General features: G+C 49.3%; 2 protein-coding genes across 3 annotated transcripts; both read right to left on the bottom strand.

The window, feature by feature from the left end:
• Window positions 1-100: 100 nt before the first annotated feature.
• Window positions 101-16,521, bottom strand: TMEM116 (transmembrane protein 116). 2 transcript variants are annotated; one of them, XR_005629343.1, is made up of 12 exons: window positions 16,189-16,521; window positions 15,669-15,715; window positions 15,473-15,536; window positions 11,705-11,836; window positions 7,971-8,075; window positions 7,485-7,534; window positions 6,989-7,072; window positions 6,764-6,902; window positions 5,909-6,053; window positions 5,747-5,820; window positions 4,414-5,134; window positions 101-1,969 (listed from the first exon to the last, which is right to left on the bottom strand). XR_005629343.1 is itself a non-coding variant. In XM_039724912.1 (11 exons), the coding sequence occupies exons 1-11, from the start codon at window positions 16,234-16,236 to the stop codon at window positions 4,934-4,936; spliced, it is 1,089 nt and encodes a 362-aa protein (XP_039580846.1). In that variant the 5' UTR covers window positions 16,237-16,521; the 3' UTR covers window positions 101-4,933. The 2 variants fall into 2 exon arrangements, 1 of the variants encoding a protein (XP_039580846.1); XM_039724912.1 differs by having other exon boundaries at window positions 101-5,134.
• A 953-nt stretch (window positions 16,522-17,474) lies between these two features.
• On the bottom strand, window positions 17,475-20,616 carry ERP29 (endoplasmic reticulum protein 29). The gene is given in 3 exon segments (XM_039724356.1): window positions 17,475-19,227; window positions 20,431-20,596; window positions 20,599-20,616. Coding segments are annotated over 3 exon segments (687 nt in total). The 3' UTR covers window positions 17,475-18,724.
• Between the last annotated feature and the right edge of the window lie 728 nt (window positions 20,617-21,344).

Here is a 21,344-nt window from a genome sequence, read left to right as displayed (position 1 = left end):
GTACTGTAATATTTTTTTAAAACTCAGTTCCTCGAGGTATATATGATCACTTACGTACTGTTAATCATGAGCCCCACAAATGGGGTGGATTTTATTGTTAAAAACCATTCTTTTTCTTAATAACCAGTTGCAGAAGCTGCCTTTCACCTGCCACATCCAGCCCCTGCAGTGACTGTATACGAAGGAGAGCCACAGTTTCTCAAGCCCCTGCTCAGTGAGTACTTGAAGCAAGTGCTGTGAAATGCAAACTCACAGCTCCCCTTGGCACCTCAATTCCAAGTCTTTAGGTAGAGAAAAATCAGTTAAATACCCTTCAGCTTGGCTTGGTGTCTGGCCCAGGCACCTGAGGCCATGTGCTTGCTGAAATTTTCAGTTCTGAGCAGTGACTCTCTTTTTTTGTCATCTTCCCCATCTCCCTCAGACCTTCTTTAAGGCTTAACCTCCTCTTTTTATTTCTCCCATCTTCCTCAGAGCTTTTTTAAGGCTGAATCAGCCATTCAGCCCAAAACTCTTCTTTTTCTCACCTTGTCCAACAGCAGAACAGAAGAATGTTCAAGTCTTTATGCACAAGTTCTTTTAATTTCCATGGTGGGATCTTCTACGGACCGAGACCAGCCTGGGCTTTGTTTGTGTGGGATCCACCCCCATATTCCCATTCTTTCCTTCCTAGAAGATCCAAGGCTTGGGTTCTGACTTGTCCTCTTGTTTGGCAGAGCTGCTCCCAGGCAGGCTCCCAGTGCTCTGGGATTTCAACCCCCTGGGATTTGTCTCTGGAGCCCAAATTCTCATCTCTGATGCCTTCGAGCTCCTTCTTGGGGGAGCCACAACTGCAGGGCTGCTCCCTGCTCCCCAGGGCAGGTTCTGACTCTAGTCTGGAACATTGGCTCCAAAAGCTGCTTTTTTAAATCCTGATAAAGCAAACCAATGGCAAGAATCTGTACATAGTTCTAGTTTTCTACCTTTTCTGCTTCTCTTTCTTTCGAGATCGGGCGGAGGCTTTTTATAGAGCTATTTTGGTACCAAATCCGTGCAGACATCGGCTGAGTTTGGTCTGCAGACTGAAGTGCCAACCCAGGGCCATCAGTGACCACTCCTGAACGTTGTTGTCTTTTCACAGCTCATCCATTTTTGGGTTTACATTGACAAACCTGAGCCATGAATCTCCCAGTTCTCTCCTACAAAAGTCCAGCCTTGTTCTTTTTTTGTCTCTTTTCTATACCAAAATTTCCTTGCAGCTTTAGCTGGATGGCAGAGCAGTGTCTGACTCTTTCTATACAATTTTCTAAACAGTGACTTGTTTTTTCTACACGAAGGAGATGCTTTGTTTCCTGTTCTCTGTCAGCTTTCCTTAATCCTGTGGACAGTTTTCCAATGCCTGATCTATTGCAGGGTAGGAACAGTCCCTGCTTTTCCATCCTCTGATGGGAGCAGGGAGTTTCTGTGAGCTACAGTTGTACTTCTGACACTACCTGGAATATTTGTGCACTGACCTGTTGATGAAAACTGAAGAGAATTAGCAAAAAATGAGAGTTTCTGTCAATTTTTTGGCTGTACCACCAAGCCCTGTTACGTGCATTTCTGTCCTTGCTCTAATTCTAGGTCATGTCTTGAATGGTTTCATTTTGAACTTGAAATCCATGTCTTTCTGAGGAATTGAAACTTTCACGTGTGGCAGATAGCGATGGAAACAAGGAAATCACCTTTGTTGGAATGGCAGAGCAAAAAATCCCCTCCAAAAGCACTTTGTGATTCTGCCCTCCCAGGAGGGAAATCCTCAGGCAGTTTTTTGGAGTCAGAATTTGTTGGAAGTGCAGGCAGAGGGGAAGGTGGGATCTGGTGTGTGATAGAGGATTCCTCCTTTTCTTCATCCCTTAAGTGCTGCTGATCCTGAGGTGGGAACATTTGTACAAATTTCCAAGGGCTTTTGATGGATTTAATCTGCATTTTCTTGTCTGTGATAAATCAGGGCCTGATTTGAAGCAGAGGGAGGAGGAACAGATTAAGAAAACACAATTTGAAGACTCAAGGTCAAATGATTTTGTTTCTATGAGAAATTTGATTTTTTTTACTCTTGGAAAAGTTCTATTTTACATTTCAAAATTCAATAACTTTAATGGATTCATTTGTATGTTTGAAAGTAGCATTTGACTTTCTCCTTCCTGTGTTTAGTTTATTTTTCAGTTGAAGCAAGTGCAAGACACCTTGTCTTGACTCTCTGAAGCTTGACTTGGTAATAAATCTACTGATCCTTTATAGCAGACTGTGAATATTGTAAATAGCTCGAGCTGGAAGTGTGGGATCAAAGAAGAATTTCTTTGTACAAACACTAAAAATATGTGGGAAAGCTCTGGAGGTTGCTGGGTTTTGGGTTTTTTTTTTTAGAATTTTATTTAAATGAAGAAAAATGTTTGAAATCATTTGACCTTTTCAAAATTTTCTGTATAACTGACTTCTCCTGTGACTTGATTATTTGAAGCTTTTCTATATATATTAAAATTAGGAGAACCTGATTAGTGAAAGAGATTTTGGTTGGAAATAGCAACATGTCAAAGTTTTGCTGTCATTACTTCTGGATTTTCTTTTGGAAACCCGAGTCTGTCCCCATGTTTAACTCCTGTCTGTTAAAATGTTCTCATTTCTCCTCTCAGTGTTCCCTGTTAGTTCCTTTTGGATCAGTATTACATTGTAAATATTACCCATCCTGTATATAAATGATTTTACTAAACTCAAAAGTTCCTGGCTGCTTTTGTTTGCTTCCCAAATCCCTGCAGGAGAGAAGGAAGGAGCAGGAGGGTTCTTTTCCTTGGAAGTGTCCAGAAGATGTGGATGCAGCACTTGGTTGGTGGTGAGCACAGTGGTGCTGGGTTAATTTCTGGATTTGATGGCCTTAGAGGGCTTTTCCAGCCTTAGAGATTCCATGATTCCATTACTCTGCCACCCTCAGCCCCCATCCCACCTCCCTTATCCATGGGAATAAACACTTGATTGAGGATTTGAGATGACAGGAGAGGCTGGATAAATCCTGGGCTCTGCTTGGCAGCAGAACCCAAAATTGCCTTTTTTAAGCCCAGCTTTCCATCAGATGGCAGCAGCACCTGCCCAGTGCTCCCAGTTAACCCCTGAGGGCTGTGGGCTTGGACTGGGCAGTCAGGGAAGGCAGGGATGAGTCCTTCTGTCCTCAGGGACACTGGGAATAGCACCCAGAGCCTCGGGGCTGATGCTCCTGGGGTGGTGGTTGAGGTGGGAGCCCTGCTGGGCCTGGGGGACACTGGGTGGTGACAAATGGATCTGCTTTGTTGCCCTGTGCTTTTCCAGGGCCAGGGAATGCTTCCCTCACCTCTCTGCACACAGAGCCTTGGGCCCTTCCTGCTCTGGAAATGGTTTTAGCCTGAGGAGGGCTTGACTTGGTGACAGGAACCAGACACACCCTTGGCCCAGGAGCATTTCAGGACACAAGATGGGGCAGCTGTGAGGGCTCAGGCTCCTTCCTTGTAATAGAATCTCCCTCTGCTTGGTGCCTCAGGGGTGTTCAGAGTGGGTTGGGTGGTGAGAGACCCTCAGAGCCTCCAAGCTGGGAAAGGGACTGAGGGAACAATGTCCTGGGAGCACTTAGAGCAGCCAGCCCAGCTGGGAGTGCCCATGGAATGGCTCTTTCCAGCAAGAAAACTCCTCTCAAACAAACACTGAGGGACTGCTGAGCTGTGTGAGGAGCCCTGGGAATGTGTCAGCCCCCACTGCCAGCTCTGATGCTCCATTAGCAATCCAATCATTGTGTCCTGGGTAATCTTCCATCACTTAGGAAGCCTTAATCCCCTTTTAAACAAATTGCACTGCCTCCACAAACGGGGTCAGTCCCAGGAGGGTGCAGGAGGCTCTCAGGGATGAACCTGGGTGTGTTTCATGCCCTGCCAGGGCCAGGGCACAAATCCCATCCTCCCTGTGGAATGTTTGCCTTGGAAGTGTGGGGCTGGACAAACAGAGTCATCCATGACCAAACTTTGGGACTAGAGGAGGATTTGAAGGACCAGGTGGAAGAACATGGCTGAAAACTTTGTTTTTGTCCTGTAGAACAGCAAAATTGAATTGTTGCAGTCGGTCTCACTCTGTAGGAGAAAATAAGTCATTGACCAAACCTCCAGGGCCCTTGTGTGACTTACCCAGAGTTTACACAGTTATGTTGTGTAAGTTAATTACACAAAGCTGGAGTATTTCCTCTTCTTGTCTAACCTGCTATGAGAAAAATTTGGATTGGACCCAAAAAGTGAAGCTGTTGGAAAATAAAGAGTGTAAAGGTAAAGAGTTGTTTTCAAGACAGCTTAAGACCTGGTTTATTTCCTATAGAATGGTGGGACCTCAGTAAATAATTCATCTGAACATCTGGAAATGCAAAGAGAGATTCAAAGTCCTGCTCACCTGGTTCATGAGAGATGCTCCACAGGGTCGAAGCAGCTGATTTTTGGGAGTATTGTGGCTGAGCAGGAATTGGCAGGAAGAAGGAAAGGGAAATGTGCAAAAATTCCAGGCAGGTTTTGTCCTTTGCAATTCTTCACTCCCTGCAATTGGTTCTTAGGGTGGTGCAAATTCTCATGGTTAGAGTGAATTAAAAGGCAGAGATTGAAAAATACTCATTTTGCTTTTTGTTAATTTGCAAAGGCAACGACTTGGAGAAATAAAACAAAGTAAAACATCCTCTGCTCAACCTCCGTGGAGCTGGACCAGATCTCTGAGCCTTTCCGTGTGGTTTGCTGCATTTCTAGGGATATTTCCAGGAGGAGAAAGTCTGGACTAAAGATTTACCACGCTGAAAGAATCCATCAAATAAATTACTGTGTCCACTGAGCGCCTGGGGCTCGGGCCCGAGGGACAGTTCCACCCCGGCTCTGGAGAAGGAGGAGAAGGAAGGATTGTGCCTCTCCCTGCAGGCAGGGCAGCATCAGAGCAGGGTGGAGGAGGAGCCCGCGGTGTCCTGCGGGCCGGCGGCGGCTGTGCTGGAGTAGAATTTCTTCTGGGAGCGCAGGAGCGGGGTCTGCGTGTCCACGTCCCGCCGGGAGCCGCTCTTCAGGGCCAGGAAGGCGTGCTGGGTCCAGCCGTACACCAGGCAGTTCAGGAGCCCCTGGGAAGCTGCCGTGAGAGCCTGGGAGAGAGCACGGGGGAATCAGGGATGCCTGGAAAAGCTCCCCCTCCCAGCAGGGTGTTATCTTCCGTGTGCTAGAGAAATTGTGCTGCTGTTTTAATAAATGTTTAAGGAATATATAAATATAAATGCTATACAAATACAGAATATATATTAAATATGTTGATATATATAATAATTATATCATTTAATACAATATCTAACTTCTGCATCAGGCACAGGAAGGAGCTGGACAAGTGTTATTAAGGAATCACATTAAGGGACATAGGATCCCCAGAAATTGGTTTGGTTTTCCCTTTCTAGTCCTATTTGCCACAATTTCCATGACCACAGAATCAGTGAGGTTGGAAAAGACCTCTGAGGTCACCAAGTCCAAACATCCACCCAGCACCCTGTTCACCACTAAACTGTTGCTGTGCTGGGATTTTGGGTACTGAGACCTTTTCAAGCCTGTGGAAAACAAAAACCACCAAACCAACATCTTTGCCAAGCAAAAGCACAAATCAGACGTGGGCTCACTCAGCAGAGATCCTTGTCCAGCTGCACCCAGCAGGGATGCAGGGCAGGACACTCAGGGTGAGAAGGCAGGAGGCTGCAGGGGCAGACATTTACCTGCAGGATCAGCAGAGCCATGTAGATTTTGCTGGTTGTTGAAGCAGTCAATTTCAGCATTCCAAGGAGGACAGCTGTGGGAAGGGATGGATGAGAGGGTGAAGTTAACCCCACCTCTCTGGGGTTCCACATGGGATGCTGTGGGAGGAACTCTCTGCTCACCTGGGGCCCAGCAGCAGAAGAAGGCAACAGGGTAAAAAACCACTCGTTGTTCCACCATCTTAATCATGGCCCACTGCTGATCCCCCAGGAATCCTGTGGAGTTCACAAACCTCTTGTACAGCCCTCGGGCCTGACTCAGGATAACCTGGAAAAGAACAGGCAAATGTTACTGTACAGGCTGTGATCTGCTGGGTTCATCCAGGATGGATCCCAGTCTATCCAACCTTTTCACACAGCACTGAAATCCTGTGGGAGGTGTTGCTTTGCATGTGGCCTTTTCTAAACTGAAGACTCTGAACTGATTTTAGATTTATTAAATTGTTTAGGCTGGAAAAGATCTCTATGACCATGGAGTCCAACCATTAATCACCTCTTGCTGACCCATGCAGAAGGTGATCTCTTCTGCCAAGCTCCAAGCCTTTGAAATCCTGCTAAATATTTCTGGGATGGGTTGACAGAACACAGGACTCCAGATGGATTTATCTGGTGGCACAGTGATATTTTCCCTTCCCTACCACCCCTTCCAAAAGGGAAGCAGCACCACACAGTTATTCCCCTGCCTTATTTACCAAGAACATGGAGTGAGCAGACAGGGGGGAAAGGATTGAAAACTGAGAGAAGGGTTAGATGGGATATTGGGAGGAAATCCTTCCCAGAGAAGCTGTGGCTGCCTCATCCCTGGCAGTGTCCAAGGCCAGGCTGGACGGGGCTTGGAGCAACCTGAGACAGTGGAAGGTGTCCCAGCAATGGCAGAGAGCGACACTGGATGAGCTTAAAGATGCCTTCCCTCCCAAACCATTCCATGATTTCCCAATCTCTGGAGCCACCCAAGGGCTCCACAAGGACCAGCCTTACCAGGATGGCCAGGAAGCTGATGAGGAAGGAGACGAGGAAGACGCCGATGCCGTAGAAATGCATGGCGCGGCAAACGGAGCCGCTCAGGCCCTGCGGCTCGCTGGGGGGCTCGGCCACCTCCGTGTGCATCAGGAGACACCTGGGGACACAGGGGACAGCCTGAGCTCCTGCCCACCCCTGGCACAGCAGCCCTGGGGCCGTGCCAGAGCGAGGGAGGAAGCTCACCCGTGCTTCTGACTGAAGTTCTGGTAGCAATTACTGCTGTTGCCCAGGCAAAACACCGGCACCATGAGGAGGAAAGGGATCAGGCTGAGAGGAGAAAGGAGAGCACAGCCATGGGTTATTGCACTGCTCCACTTGGGCACTGCTTGGTTTTTCTCCCATCACTACAGAGGACCTTAAAGTTGTTTTTATTGGCACTGCTCTGGAAAAATATTTTATCAGCTTTACCAGCTTTAATTTGTTAGGGCTAATCATTGGTAAAGGGAAACCTTCTGGAAAACCACATCCAGTTAATAAAGTTATCATTAACTTGGTTGAAAAAACCCTCTGACTCTGCTTTCATGAGGTCACTCTGCTCTTAATGATGAGCTTTACAGCTTTTTTAGTAAACCTTGCTTCGAAACAAGTAGGAAGCAGTTTGCCAAATCCACACTCTCCCACCAGGAAGAATTAACTCTTACCAAACCCACACCCTCTGCCAGGGAGAATGAAATCTTACCTTGACAAGATCGTTGCTATTCTGCCAACACAACTTGCATAATCTACAACCTGCAAAACCCAAAAATCTTAATTAAGTTATTTCTGCACAGCCCCTGGTTCACAGGAATCATCTTCCCCAGGGCATTTCAGCAGCTGAGGGGGATCTGCCCAGCCTGCTGCTCCTGAAATTCCAGATGGAATATCTGGGATACAAAGTTTGCTGTGCACAGCAAATGTCTGGGGAAGCTGTGTAGGGCTGATGGGTTTGTTGGGAAGAGCTGCATAAGGAATGTGCCATCTTGCAGGAACAGCTGGGGTATTCCCCAGCCTGGCCATGGCAGGGGTGGTGCCTCCCTGTTTGGGTGGGAGGGAGGAATTAACTGCAAGGAGAGATTTTGGTCACGGGGTGTGTGAAGTATTTGCTCAGCCTGCAATGCAGGGAGGTTTTTCATGAGTGTTGTGTCCTTGTCCCTGGGTTCCCAGCCTTTACACCAGTCCCACTCACCTGGGGAGGCACCCTGAAGAGGTTCTGGTTGTATTTCACCTTGAGGTCCATGTACAGGTGCCAGGTGTAGTTGACAGTGTAGAGAAAAGAGGCCACGTAGAATATCTGAGAAATAAAACCAGCATTTCAGTACTGGAATAATAATTCCTGGAGCATGTTTAGTTCCTCCCAAATCCCATGGAACAGAGGCAGGATGATGAACACCTTCCAAAGATGAGGGTCTGAGTACAGGGGCTGTGCTCACATCCAGCTGGGAAGAGCCAGGTTGGAGGAGAGATTCCCACTTTAAATCACACAAAAGCAGCTTCACTTTGGCCTGAGGCAGGAGAACTAATGACAGCAGGACTGTCTTAGAAATAAAAATCTTTGTGAGGAGAACTAATGACAGCAGGACTGTCTTAGAAATAAAAATCTTTGTGAGGAGAACTAATGACAGCAGGACTGTCCTAGAAATAAAAATCTTTGTGATCTGCCTCATTTTCTTGGCTCAGAGCCTGGCAATGAGGGTTTCAGAGGCACTTGGACCTTCTCAGTGATATCCATGTCCATTAGGAAACACAGCACAGATGTGACATTTAGATTTGCTTCTTGCATAATGAGCTCACTACGCAGAGAATTCACGGAAACAGAAAACAATTGGATATTTCAAGAGGAATGTGAGGGCAGATATTCTCTGCCCTCAGTCTGAGTTAACATCCCAAAATCCCTTTCCTTCCTCCATGGGGAAAAGGAGAAAAGACAGAGCACACTGAGAGTTTCATAGCCTTTGATTGAGATAAGTCTAATTATCTAAAATTTCTAAACCTCCCCAAATATTGATCAAATTTGTTTCCAAATTCATGCTTACCCCAGGTTGCCTAATCAGACCATGTACATGCATGTGCTGTGTTTGTCACAGGAAACACAAACTACAGTGGCAAAGAGGAAGGGCTGGACAAGAATTATTTTTTTTTTCCCTGGGGCTTTACTATCCTTTGCCAAAAAGATAAGGAGCACAGGTTTGCCACCCTGGTATCATCCACGGCTGGGAAAGTGGTGACTAAACAAACTTGGCCTCCTTCACTGAGGTTGTGAATGCTCTTGGCTGGCTCAAGAGGCTGAGTCCAAGGGCTGCCACAGGAACATTGCAGTGACTTTCCAGCTCATTAAATGAGTTTTAATGAGGGGCTGTTGCCCTTTTCCAACTGCTTCCAGAGAAGGCCAAAACAGTCCACAAGGATCATTCTCTTGCACTTCAGGACGCCTGGGAGAGGCTCATGAAATATCAGTGCTGCCTTCTGGAACAGAGACCCAAACGCCACTTGTGAAGGTGCCAGCAGGAAGGGAAGGGAATTCTGCTCTCCTGAGCCCCAGCTCTGGGGCTGGGGACAGTCCTGCAGCACTGCCCACGAGGAGATAAAGCAGAGACACAAGAACCCCTCATTATCCCACTTGTGTGGCTCCCATTGTGCTGCCCAGCACGAGCAGAGCCTGCCAGGACATTATTAGGCCACTGGAACTGAACTGGAAGAACGTGGGGGAGTTGTGCAATTATAACCACAATATCTATTCTGGACTTTATTACTGCAATGCAGGAGGAGGAGAGAATGAGGGACAGCAAAGGGAGCAGTATTTACATTCATATCAATCAAAGCTCTGGGGCTGAAAGAGGGAAAATCCCAGAAACAAAGCAATCTCCTCCTTTATGCCACAGTTTGGGCACTGGGCAGCTCCATCCACTGCAACATCAGCCTGTGATGACAAATAATGGCAAACAGCCTGAATAAAGCAAAATATTGCCCTGCTCCTAAGGCAGTGCCTTCAAACATCACAAGGACTCCAGTGTGAGCCTCTCCAAGGGCTGCAAACTCCACTGCTGGGCTGTCCCTGCCTGTCCTCACCTCGGCTCATCCGACACCTTCTGGGTGCTGAGGGCCCAGGTGCTTGTGAGACACCCAGAAGCACAGTGAGACGTTTATTTACTCATTCCATCAGCTTCCAGATCCCTCCTGCCCTGCAGAATCTGCTGGTTGAACCTGTTACCGGCTCCTTCTTACGCACAAGGTGTTCCCACCTCTCAAGGGCACTGCAGGGTGTTGGGTGAGGAGGTCCTGCACTGTCACGTGCCCTGGGGGAGAGGTTGCTATGGCAAGGGCTCAGTTTGTTTTAATTTCTCCAGAGCAAACAGCAGCGACGGCTCTTGCCAGGCACAATCCGGCTCTGCCACCCAGGCAGTCCCTGTGCTGTAGGACTGGTGGTGGCACACAGAAGAGGAGCCAGGGGACACTGGCTGAGGGCAGGGTGTGACTCTGCACACCCCACCACAAGCCCTGTCCTGGCCCAAGGCCAGCTCTGCCCTCCCAGCATGAACACAAAGCCCCCACCTTGTCCCATCCTGTGCTGGTGTCCCTGAGAAGCACAGCCACAGGCTGGAAAAGTGAGGGCAGAACAGAGCCAGAAGTGCAAGGGAGCTGAGAAATTATGGGCATATTTTTCATAGCCAACTTATTTCTCCTCTAGCAGTGCAAATTGCCTTCTCCAGGCAATAAAAACATCATACCAGCTGAAAGAACTGTCCTCCAGGCAAGGGAAACAGCTCAGGAACAGCCTCAGTCCTGCTTGCTCCTTCCACCTTCCAGCTCTGAAAGCCTCTCCCAAGCTCTCCTCGTTTTCCCATTTACCATCACCTTCAAAACATCTTTGATGTTGTTCTGCATCATTCCCAAGTGGCCAAGTTACCCAAACCTCACTGTTTCTCTCAACATGAGCATACTGTGGAGCCAGCAGGGACCAGAGATAAGCCTGGAGTGGAACAGCTGCTCTCATCACCCTCAGCAACACATCTGTACTCCCAAAAACAGCTACTTAAACAACCCTGGGCTGCAGGAGCCCATCCCCAGACACACAACAGCCAGAACAATTCCATTCTGCACCTGCAGCCACATCCCTGCCCTCTCTGAGGCACATGGAGATCCTTTCCAGCTTTGGATGCTGCTGTTCCATGAGGAAATTCAGTTCCCTGTTGTGGGTGCCACCACACTCTCAGGGAGCTGCCTGAGCCCACACATGAGGGCTTCCAAAAGCTCCTTGCTATTTCCAGCCATATCCTTTAAAAGGAAAATTTATTCCAGAGATCATCATTTATGAACCACCAAGCTCAGCTGGACCCTGCAGAACTTTTTGAGAGCTGAGATTTCCAAAGCCTGGTGTTGAAATGGGAACTGGGTAAGGTAACAGCAAACTGTCAGGAAAACAGGGCTCACCCACCCTGCTCCAACTGGTCCCCAGCACAGGGATCTGCTGGAAAGCAGCTGAGTCAATGGGGCACAGGCTGAGCTTGTGCTGCTGGAGCATCCTTGGGAAGAGCAAGAAATGGGATGTTCATGTGTGTAATTTAAGTCTGAGCTCAAGCAAGTCACAGACTGTGTCTGTTCCTGCCCAGGCTGGAGGAAGCACAAAGAGGAAAAGAAAAGCTGCCATGTGAGAGCAGAGATCCACGGGCATGGATCCAACAGGAGAGATCGAGTCCCATCTGCTCATTTCACACAAACAACCACAAAATCCCACCTTCTCTTCCTCTCACACACCAGAGGAACCTAAACCCCAGTGCCATTATCTCCCTTTTCCACACAAAGCCAAGAGATCTGCTAAAGCCTGTCTAGAAACAGCCCCCACGGCCACGCTCTGATCACCAACGAGGTTAATTATGACAAATTACAAGGTTAATTATAGAAAGGGGTGCCAAGGCCACTCACCTGCCCCGTGGCCTGCAGGTTGTAGCAGATGAGGTCTTGCTGGGAGGTGGGTGAGCTGTAGAGCAGGGCCCCAGCCAGCCAGCACATGCCCAGCAGCAGATCCGAGAGGCTCAGGTAGAAAAGCGGACGCACCTGGAAAAGGGAAAAGGCTCAGCAGATGTGAGTGCAGTCACAGCCCTCCCACCCCCAGCTGCAGGTTTACCCCCTTATCAGACATAAAGATATTTAATACAGCCTTCCAAAGGTTTTTCTGCAGGTGAGGAAAGTTTTTCAGCAGAAAAACCCCACTGCAAAGTTATTTTGAAAGCCTTAATTGAGGGGAAGTGGGGCATAAGTGGCACTTTGTGGAGGGATGATTTTACCCTCAGGGAAGCACTGTGACAACATTTCTGAGACCAGTCAATTCACCTGCAGGAAACCCTGAGAGCTCCAACAAAAAAGTCTCCTCTACTTTCACAGCCAAGCGAGTTCAAAGAAAAGTTAACAGATGAAAATTTTTCAGCCTCTACTCCTGAATAACATCCTTGTTTTCAGTCCTCTAAAACTTCTACACCAATTATAGCAGAAAAATTAATTATGGTCAGACATCAGTACCAGGTTATCTGGTGTTATCTGAACACTGTCAACCCCCAGCTCTTCTGGAGAGACAGCTCTCCTTGCAGGGGAATTCCAGATGGATTTGTGCTCTCAGGAGCTGTTCCAGTGCACATTCCCTACTCCAACCACCGCTTCTGCCACAAGACCCAAGAGCAGCATCAACACTTACAGAAAATATCCCAAATGTCCACCATGTTACAATTTTGCAGAACAGGGCAGGATGGCAGGGAGAAGAGACATCATGTGTTAAATAAACTCACATAGAAATCAAACTTCCAGTAAATATAAACCCTTTCTCAGGTCTGGAATTACTTTAAACAAACATTTTTCTATGTGTTCCATGTCATTTCAGCTGATGACTAAGGTTGGGTTTATTTTACAAGCTGGATTAATTTCCACTGAGAGCCATTATTGCTGCATCTTGCTGGAAAGGAGTCACGTCTCCTTTAACAACAGTTTCCAGCCATTTCCAGTTTGCTCACACTGGCCAGGACTGTAAACACTGCAGGAAAACATTTGTGCAAAAATTCTGGCCAACATTTTCTTTGTTAGTGGGAGAGCAGAGACTTTGGAAAAGCAACCTAATTATCTACATTCTTAATTAAAGCCTTTGGTACCTCATTTTCAGCACCCAGGAGAGAAAATTGTGGTGTTTTTCTTTCCCTACAGAAAATTGTAATGATAAACACAGCATGGAAATGCTTCAGCAGGCTTTGATTTTGTATTGCTTTTCATGGAGCTGAGTTTTTGGTGAGATTTGCCTCAATATTGTCCTGGAAGTAAATGTATGCCACCCATCAGGTTCTATTTGTTCCCATGTGCAGTGAGAGAGAGCTTAGGAAGGCTGATAAGAGTTAAGGTAGATCTGATTGAGCCAGATTTGTCCTTAGGGCATGAAGGAGCACAAGGCACAAAGATCTGGAGTTAATTTTAATTTGATTTCATCTATAAATGCCTTTTTTAACCAGACTTTTCCACACTGGTCTAGAAATTAAGGCCTGGCATGACAGGCTGGGGGCACTGTCCAGTTTGTGATCAAGGCAGGTTAAACCAAACAGATCTAAAATAAGCAAAGAAGGAACTTTTGCAATCAAACAGGTGATCTCTTTCTCCAGCACAAGTGCCCTTGGAGCAAAGCACTGCTGGTGGGTTTTGGCAGAGACCTGGATAAAGAAGTAGGTGACACAGGGGCACGTGTGGCTCTGGCTTGAAAAAGGGGAAAGAAAAGAACCACTGGTATTTATAAAATAGAGGAAGGCACTGCAAAGATGTAATGATTTACATCCTGGCAGCTCCAGCTGCAGCACACACGGGGATTTGGCTCTGTGGCCATGGCCCAGGCACATGCTGAGCTGAAGGTTCTTCCTCAAACCTGCTGAGCTGAGGTTTCTTCCTCAAACCTGTTGAGCTGAGAGTTCTTCCTCAAATGTGTTGAGCTGAGGGTTCTTCCTTGCTTGCCATCACCTCTTCTGAATTATTTATCTCAGGCTGAAGGGTTTTATTGACCCCACAGAGACAGAAAGCAAGCTCCAAGAATGCAGTATTCGATTTCTGAGGTTGAGGGCAGGAAGGGAAGTGTTTCTAAGATCCTTCTCCTCCCAGCCTCCAGAGCTGTTTATTTTTAAATGTTTTGCTGTGGGTCCTCATGACTCAGGGAATAAGCTGTTTGTGGCAAGCTTTGATATGGATCTCTTCCAGCCCTTTTGTTTACAAACTTCCACTTCAGACCCGAGACATGAGGACAAGAAGATGGGGAAGTTAATGGAGATTTTGTCACTTTTGAAACCCAGCACCAGATCTCCCCTGGCAGCAGAAGAGCCTTGGAAGGCTGATGCAAACCAGTCCCTCCAGCTGGCATCCAGCCCTCCCATCCGGATTTGCAGAAATAATCTGAGCAGAAACATCTGGACCCTCTGGAGCAGGAAGGGGCCATTGTTGACCTGGAGCCATGTGTGGCTCATGAGCAGCTCCCAGGCCACAGCTCCATCACATGACTGAGAGCAGAAGGGCTCCTGAGCAACCAGGCCATGGAAACCAACAGGATGAGGCTGCTGAGTCACAGCAGGACACTGCCAACCCCTGCTCCATTCCAGAGAGAGGACCCAGAAGGAATCACATCTGGAGCTTTCCAGGTGCAGATGTGGTAGAAAGAGACTTTGATGTGTACCTTGAGCAGCATAAGCTCAAGCAGGTTTTCCATCCTCGCTAAGAGGTGAAGTCCCAGCCTTTGTTCTTCCCTGGGGATGCATGGATCTCCACAGTTTGTTCTGGATGTGCTGGGCAGAGCATTTCCAGGAGGTTGGCTGGGAGCAAGGTCCTCCCTGCTGTAAATGGGACAGCTTTGCCCTGCAAACATGGACTCATGTTCTCCTTCCCACTGTGTCATCCAGCACTGTGTCAGTTGTCTGCATTCCTTTCTTCTCCAGGGATAGCTCCACGAATTCCCTGAAAGTCCCATTCTCTGGGCTGCAGATCAAACCCACGATGTACAAAGAACATGAAGATGAAGGAAGAACAAATACAGCTGCTGCCAGCTCCGCTGACTTTCTGTGTGCTCCACAGGCCAGGCTGAGCCTGCAAACCCTGGACAGCAAATCCCAACTTCACAGGGATCAGCCTGGCTCGCTGCCCCCAGGAAGTCCTGGACACACAGAGGGACTGTCTGTGGACACCCAAGCCTGGCAGGATGGGGTGGAGGGCTGTGGGGTCAGTTTTAATAACACACCTGCCCAGAGAAACACCTCGGAGACAGCCAAAAACCAACACTTATAAAAGCATTCCTGCAGGGGCAGCTCCAATTTGCACTTCAGGACCTTTGTGCACAACTCCTCAGCCCCTCAGGAGTTTGGCTCCACTGAGGAGGGCACACTAAGAAATCCCTGCTCCCAGGAATGACTGGAGGACTTTCCTGGAGCAGCAGAAAGCACGGGACTAAGGAACCTGCTTCCCCCTGCAGAAGCACAGGTTCAAGGTCAGTCCTTTCACCTCCTACCAAGACAAAGAGCCTAATTCTCTCAGCAAGCCCTTTGCCTCCCAGCTATTAAACGAGGTTTAACCACATCACCCTGAGACCTGCAGCTGCTCCTAGGAGAGAGTCTGTGCTACAGGTGTGACCCACCTGCAGGGACTGACACCACGGCTTAGGGAGGGAGAAGGAAGCTCAGACCTTACCTCGGGGGACCGCACTGCATTTTGGAAGACGGCGTAGGCAATAATTGAGCTGGAACCTACAACGCTAAGAAAACAAAGCACAGGTTGGAACGGGAGCGCGTCTGCCTCGCTGGGAGACGCGAGTTCTCTTTTTTTTTTTTGCTTTTCGGGGTAAAATCATCTTCGCGACAGTAACTCTATGGGCAGCGTGTCGTACCTGAGCATGGCCATGGTGAACTGGATCCACTGGAGCGCAGAGTAGACCTGGGGAGCAGGACGGGAGGGAGCTCAGGTGACACGGCCCCAGGAGCGGCAGGAGCGCCCGGGGACCGCGGGGAGGAGCGGGCAGCACGGACCGGGGACGGGGAGGAACGACAAGGACCGGGGATCGGGATAGGAGCGGGCAGCGCGGACCCGGGAAGGTGGACTGGAGGGTCCCGGGAGGAGCGGGCAGCACGGACCGGGCACAGGGACCGGGGACCGCGGAGTCCCAGGGAAGGACAGCACGGACCGGGGACTGGGGACAGCGGGGTCCCGAAGAGGAATAAGCAGCAGGGATTGGGGACAGTGACCGGGGGAGGATCGTGCAACGCAGCCGGTGCCGCCGGCACGGAGCGGGGCTTAGGGCTGGGGAAGGACCGTGAGGGGATGGACGAGGAGAGACGCGCACAGCGAGGTCCCGGGGAGGGGGCAGCCGCTGTCCCTAAGGGGTCCCGGTGCCGGCGGGGCTCGCTCACCTCCTGCCAGCCCCCATCCAGCCGGTCCGCCTCCGCCGGCAGGGCCATGGGTACCGCCACCGCCGCCGCACCGCTCCGGGGCTGCGGGCACCGCCCGCGCTCCGCCCCGGGGCCGCACCGCGCCCGGCCCCCGCCGGCGGGGCCGGCTGCGGGGAGCGCCCGGTGGCAGAGAGGGGCTGAGGGAACAGGAGCCCTGGGCAAACAGCGGGAGTGGCGTCCCGGGCACCGGCGTCCCGCGCATCCCTCCGGGGGCAGAACCGGCCGAGCCCCGGTGGGCGGGCTCGCTCCGGTCACCGCCGCCCCGGGCTCCCCTCACGGAGCCGCCCTGAGGCGACCCCGCGGAGCCTCGGCGCCGCCCCTCCGTGGCGTCACCAGCACCGGGGGCGGGAAGGCGCTTCGAGGGGCGCGCGAGCGGCGGCGGCTCTGAGGGGGCGCGCGGGGGCTGCTCCCCTCAGAGCCCGGCACGGCTCCTTCAGAGTCCCGGGGGTTGCTCCCCTCACAGAGCCCGGCACGGCTCCTTCAGAGTCCCGGGGGCTGCTCCCCTCAGAGCCCGGCACGGCTCCTTCAGAGTCCCGGGGGCTGCTCCCCTAGAAAAACCCGGGCGCAGCTCCTTCAGAGTCCCGCGGGCTGCTCCCCTCAGAGAACCCGGCACGGCTCCTTCAGAGTCCCGGGGGCTGCTCCCCTCAGAGCCCGGCATGGCTCCTTCAGAGTCCGGGGGCTGCTCCCCTCACAGAGCCCGGCATGGCTCCTTCAGAGTCCGGGGGCTGCTCCCCTCAGAGAACCCGGCACGGCTCCTTCAGAGTCCCGGGGGCTGCTCCCCTCAGAGCCCGGCATGGCTCCTTCAGAGTCCCGCGGGCTTCTCCCCTCAGAGAGCCCGGCACGGCTCCTTCAGAGTCCCGGGCGCTGCTCCCCTCAGAGAGCACGGGCATGGTTCCCTCAGAGAGCCCAGTGACTGCTCCCTTCACAGATACAGGGCGGCACGGACCCCCTCAAGTTCCGATCCCATCAGGGACTGCTCTCTTCAGAGTCCCGGGGAATAGTTCCCTCAGTGCTTCGAGAACGGCTCCCCTCAGGAGACGATTTCCTCAGGGTCTCCGGGGCTGAATATCCACACAGCCCTCCCAAGGACTGCCCACCCTGCCGGGGTCCTTCCTCTGCTGCTCCTGAGGGGACAGCGCTGGGCCGAGGGACACCCTCGGCCTCCCTCACCTCACTTCAGCAGTCACAGCCTCCCCTCTGATCATGGAATGGCAGTAGCTTCTCTATAGTGGTTTAAGAAGCAGCTCTGAAGTGGATTTTTTTTTTATTATAGCATTATTAATACATTTTATCTCGCAGCAACATCTGCTCCTTGTACCCACCCCAAGATTCAAAAGGCAGCAAGCTCCCACAGGAATCAGTTTTGTTTAAAGCATACTCTTAAGGTAAAACTCACAGGTGTTTATCTTTTCAACTCTGTCACCCTGACCAGGACTTCAGCATCTTCCAGAGGCATCTGAATTCCACAGAGTGTGAACTGCACAGTTCTGAGGACTGACCTGATCCTTGGACCAGGCATCTCCTTTTAAATAACACAGATGAGGCTCCTAAGCACACAAATACTTCTGCTTCCTCTTACAAGACCTTATTTTCAATATTCAGAACTACCAAACACTGATGAGGCTTTTGTTTGAGAGTGTCAATTGTTTCTGGGGGGTAGAAAAACATTTTGTTCATGAAGCTTGGACAGGTAGAACACCTCTTCAACCGTAAGAAAACTCATCCAAATTTACCTCTGAAAACCTGATTTTTTGCACAAACTGGTGAGACTGAGTGTAATAGCACCTCAAGGAGACTCTGCCCTTGCTCAGAACTCACTTCACTCACTGTGCCAAGGTAACACAAAGGATTTCAGGAGAATATTTGATGAAATGGTTGCTCTGGACAGAAAATGAGGGGCAAGCTGTGAACCGTCTTCACTGCCAGCATTTGGCTGATACCCAAAGCAAACAGGGACAAGAAGCCATGGAAGGAGAAGCCAGAAAAAGGAAGCTCTGAGTCAACAACAGGTAAGAACAAGACTTAGAGCCAAAGTGGGACAACACAAGGCATGTGAGGGGTAGATTAAAAAGCATAAAACCCAAGGATATTACAGACAGGGAAAGGTGGGGAAGCAGAGGGCACCCAATCTGTACCTTTTCCAACATGTAAGATGGAATGAGAGACTGAATTTTGTTTTTTGTTAGCCAGGGAACAGCTGTAAAAAACACCAGGAATGAGCTTCCAGCCAATCTAGAGCTTTTTTTTTTGTTGTCTGCTTTAACACTGTTATTGGATAGCATTACACAATACTTGCTGTGTCTTGCTCTTAGGTGATTTTTCCAACATTTACAATACTGTGTTTTTAAGGAATGTCTTCCTCTTGATCTTCTAAACTGAGAACCCCAGAAGGAGATGTGCTGCCCTCTTGAAGTCAGCGGGAAGTTTGCTTGCATTAAGGAGAACTGGTTAGGACTCTTCACAATGTTTCACAGCTTGTAGAGAGTTCTCCAACACATCAGAGCTCATCTTTTTCACCACTCTTCTTCCGGAAAGAAGTGAGGATGTTGAGGCTTTTCTGGAGCTCCTCCTTCTTTCCATCACTCATCTTGTTCTTCTCGATCAGCTTTGTGATTCGGACGACTTCGTTAGCAGCAAACTCCTCTCCCTGCTCCAGGATCTTGCTCATAATTTTCAAGTATTGCTCTGCTGACTTCTTCTCGGTTTCTTTTGCTTTTCCTAAATTCTCCTGCCCCTTTTTCAGGAGGGCCTGGCGATCAGATTTCTCTGTGGTGCTCATAAATTTGCTGGCCAGCACATCATACTCCTTCAGGCAGCCTGGCATCCCCAGGTAGATGCCATTACTCTTCAGCCAGCGCTGAATAGCCCCAGCCTTGATCTCACCACTGTAAAGTAAAGGATTTTTAAAGTCACCATCCTGGAACAAGTAAAAAACAGGGAACTTTTCCTTGTCCAGCTTGTACTTCTCTCCCAGCTCAGTGTTCAGTTTATCACCGTAATCTGTCAAGGGACAAGGAAACACAGAAAAACACAGTTAATCAAAAATTAAATTAGGATTCCCTCCCACACAAATATTTGTAGGCAGAGCTTCAACATGTCCTAATAACCTGTCTGCCAGGAAATCACAGAGCCATGGAAATATCCTGAGCTGGAAGGGACCCACAAGGATCAAGTCCAACTTCCAGCCCTGCTCAGGACACCCCAAAATCCCACCCTGTGCCTTAGAGCACTGCCCAAATACTCCCTGAGCTCTGGCAGCCCTGACCATTCTGTGGAGAGCCTGTTCCAAGGAAATGCCACATGCTGAAATAAAAACACCTCATAAAATCATTTGTGCAAGGCAAACATTCAGTGGCTTTTCCAAAGAAAAGGACTTTAATGGTGTTTTGCTGTGACTGTGAGAGTGTAAAACATTGGCAGGACCTTTTGTATAAACCCTGTCCTTTTATGGGAAATCAATACCCTTTTTCCTCTTATTTTCCTCTATTCACTGATTTTACAGTTAAATAAAGAGTTCTTCCTGTCTATGTGCAGAGAATGATTTGGTTCTGACAGCGTGCCAAGCTACAAGACATTTACTCACCTTACAGAAATTATATTTATTCTTGAGGACAGAAAACAAAGCCATTTCAAATATGCTACTAGAGAATTCCATATGTTTAGAAATATCAGAGTGGGTAAAACTTCACAGTTTGATAATTAAGCCTAAATTCTTAATTCAACCTACAAAGCCAGGGCATGGCAGGTGACAGTGATCTATTTTTCACTCTTTTTCTCTTAAATCCAGTCTCAATCACATCAAGTTAGAGCAGCCACAGTGCAACAACCCCTTGCTGTGCTGCATGGAATGAATCACACTAAATATTCTTTGTCTGACCAGGATTGTGGCTAAAACACGATTCTTGTGAGGTCTCTTCCCTGCGTGTGGGACAAAAAGGTTTCTCTCAGCAAAGAAGGGGGGAAAAAAAGGCAAGAATTGCTGAGGATGAGGAGGTGGCAGCAGTTCAGCAGCGTGGGCTGACTCCTCATTACCCAGCCCAGATGGATAAGCAGCTCTCCCACGCACAGCCAGGCTCAGCCAGGGCAGAGCTCCACTCTCACATCCATCCCTCCCCCGGAATCCTCAGAACCTGCAGAAATCACACTGAAATGTATCCCCTCCTCACCAGCCCACGCTGTTTGCATGTACTCAGAGTTCCTCACCTGATATTCCCACTTCAGCCACCAGCAGATCCTCACTGGAGCCTGAGCTCTCCGCCAGCTTTTTAAACTCATCTTGTTTCTCACCATAGGGATATTGTGTGTCAAACTTCACAAGGACAAACTTATGCTTTGGAATAACCTAAAACAAGAAGTAAAAGGGGAAAACACAAGACAAAACTTGATCATTTCAGGTCTGAGCAATCTACAAGTCACCAAAAGTTGTTTTTGCTTGTCCTTTTTTTCCTGTGCAAGGGGGAGATGCAGAGGAGAATGGAAATTTTATATAATTATGGCCTTTCAGAAATGACTCACTGTCGTGTGGAGGAAAGACTGAGCTTTGGGTGTCTGAATTCCTGCACCAGATGATAAAGATAGCACGTGGTAGGTTTGGGGGATCTGATAATGCCTTTAATTATAAGATTTGCTTATTGTAAATCTGGCTGGCATCTTGGAAGAAGATGAGCTAAAGCATTTTCCAGTGGGACATGAAGAGGAGAGAGGCCAAAGGTACTGTCATTGTGAAGTGTCCCAGCATGAGAGCTGCACTCCTGGCTAGGAGGAGGCACAGGAGGCAGTGCAGATGCTGGAGGTGTTGCACTGGTACATGGAATGGAGAATTCACATTCAATTGATTCCTTTTCACTTCAAAGGCTCACATGATGCCTTTTCCAGTTAGTTTGGCAATGGACTCTCTCACGCCTTGAGGGATTCTTCCCTCCCTGCAGTAGAAGACCTTGCAAAATCTTTTTGTTCTAGCGAACAGGTTGAGGTTGCACCACAGCTCCCCACCTACACAGCGCTCTGCCAGCCCTGCTCGGGCTCTGCACATCTGCATGCACAGGCGGCTGCAGGCTCCGTCCCGGCCTGCCGAGCGGTCAGTGTCCCGGTGGGGAGCGCACAGGGCCCTGGGAGGA

This window comes from Passer montanus, unplaced genomic scaffold, assembly GCF_014805655.1.
Source record: "Passer montanus isolate IOZ18808 unplaced genomic scaffold, ASM1480565v1 scaffold53, whole genome shotgun sequence".
NCBI classification, from domain to species: domain Eukaryota; kingdom Metazoa; phylum Chordata; class Aves; order Passeriformes; family Passeridae; genus Passer; species Passer montanus.
Note: the sequence above shows the minus strand (reverse complement) of the source record. Positions and strands in the feature narration are given on the sequence as shown.

What these genes read in the sequence shown, in the direction of transcription:
- TMEM116 (XM_039724912.1), bottom strand. Translation starts at nt 16,236, where the DNA reads ATGGCCCTGCCGGCGGAGGCGGACCGGCTGGATGGGGGCTGGCAGGAG. An exon ending in TTCACCATGGCCATGCTCAG is followed by an intron (nt 15,537 to 15,668) that starts GTACGACACGCT and finishes TTGTTTTCTTAG; the next exon opens with CGTTGTAGGTTCCAGCTCAA. An exon ending in TCAGCTTCCTGGCCATCCTG is followed by an intron (nt 6,054 to 6,763) that starts GTAAGGCTGGTC and finishes GTTCTTTTCCAG; the next exon opens with GTTATCCTGAGTCAGGCCCG.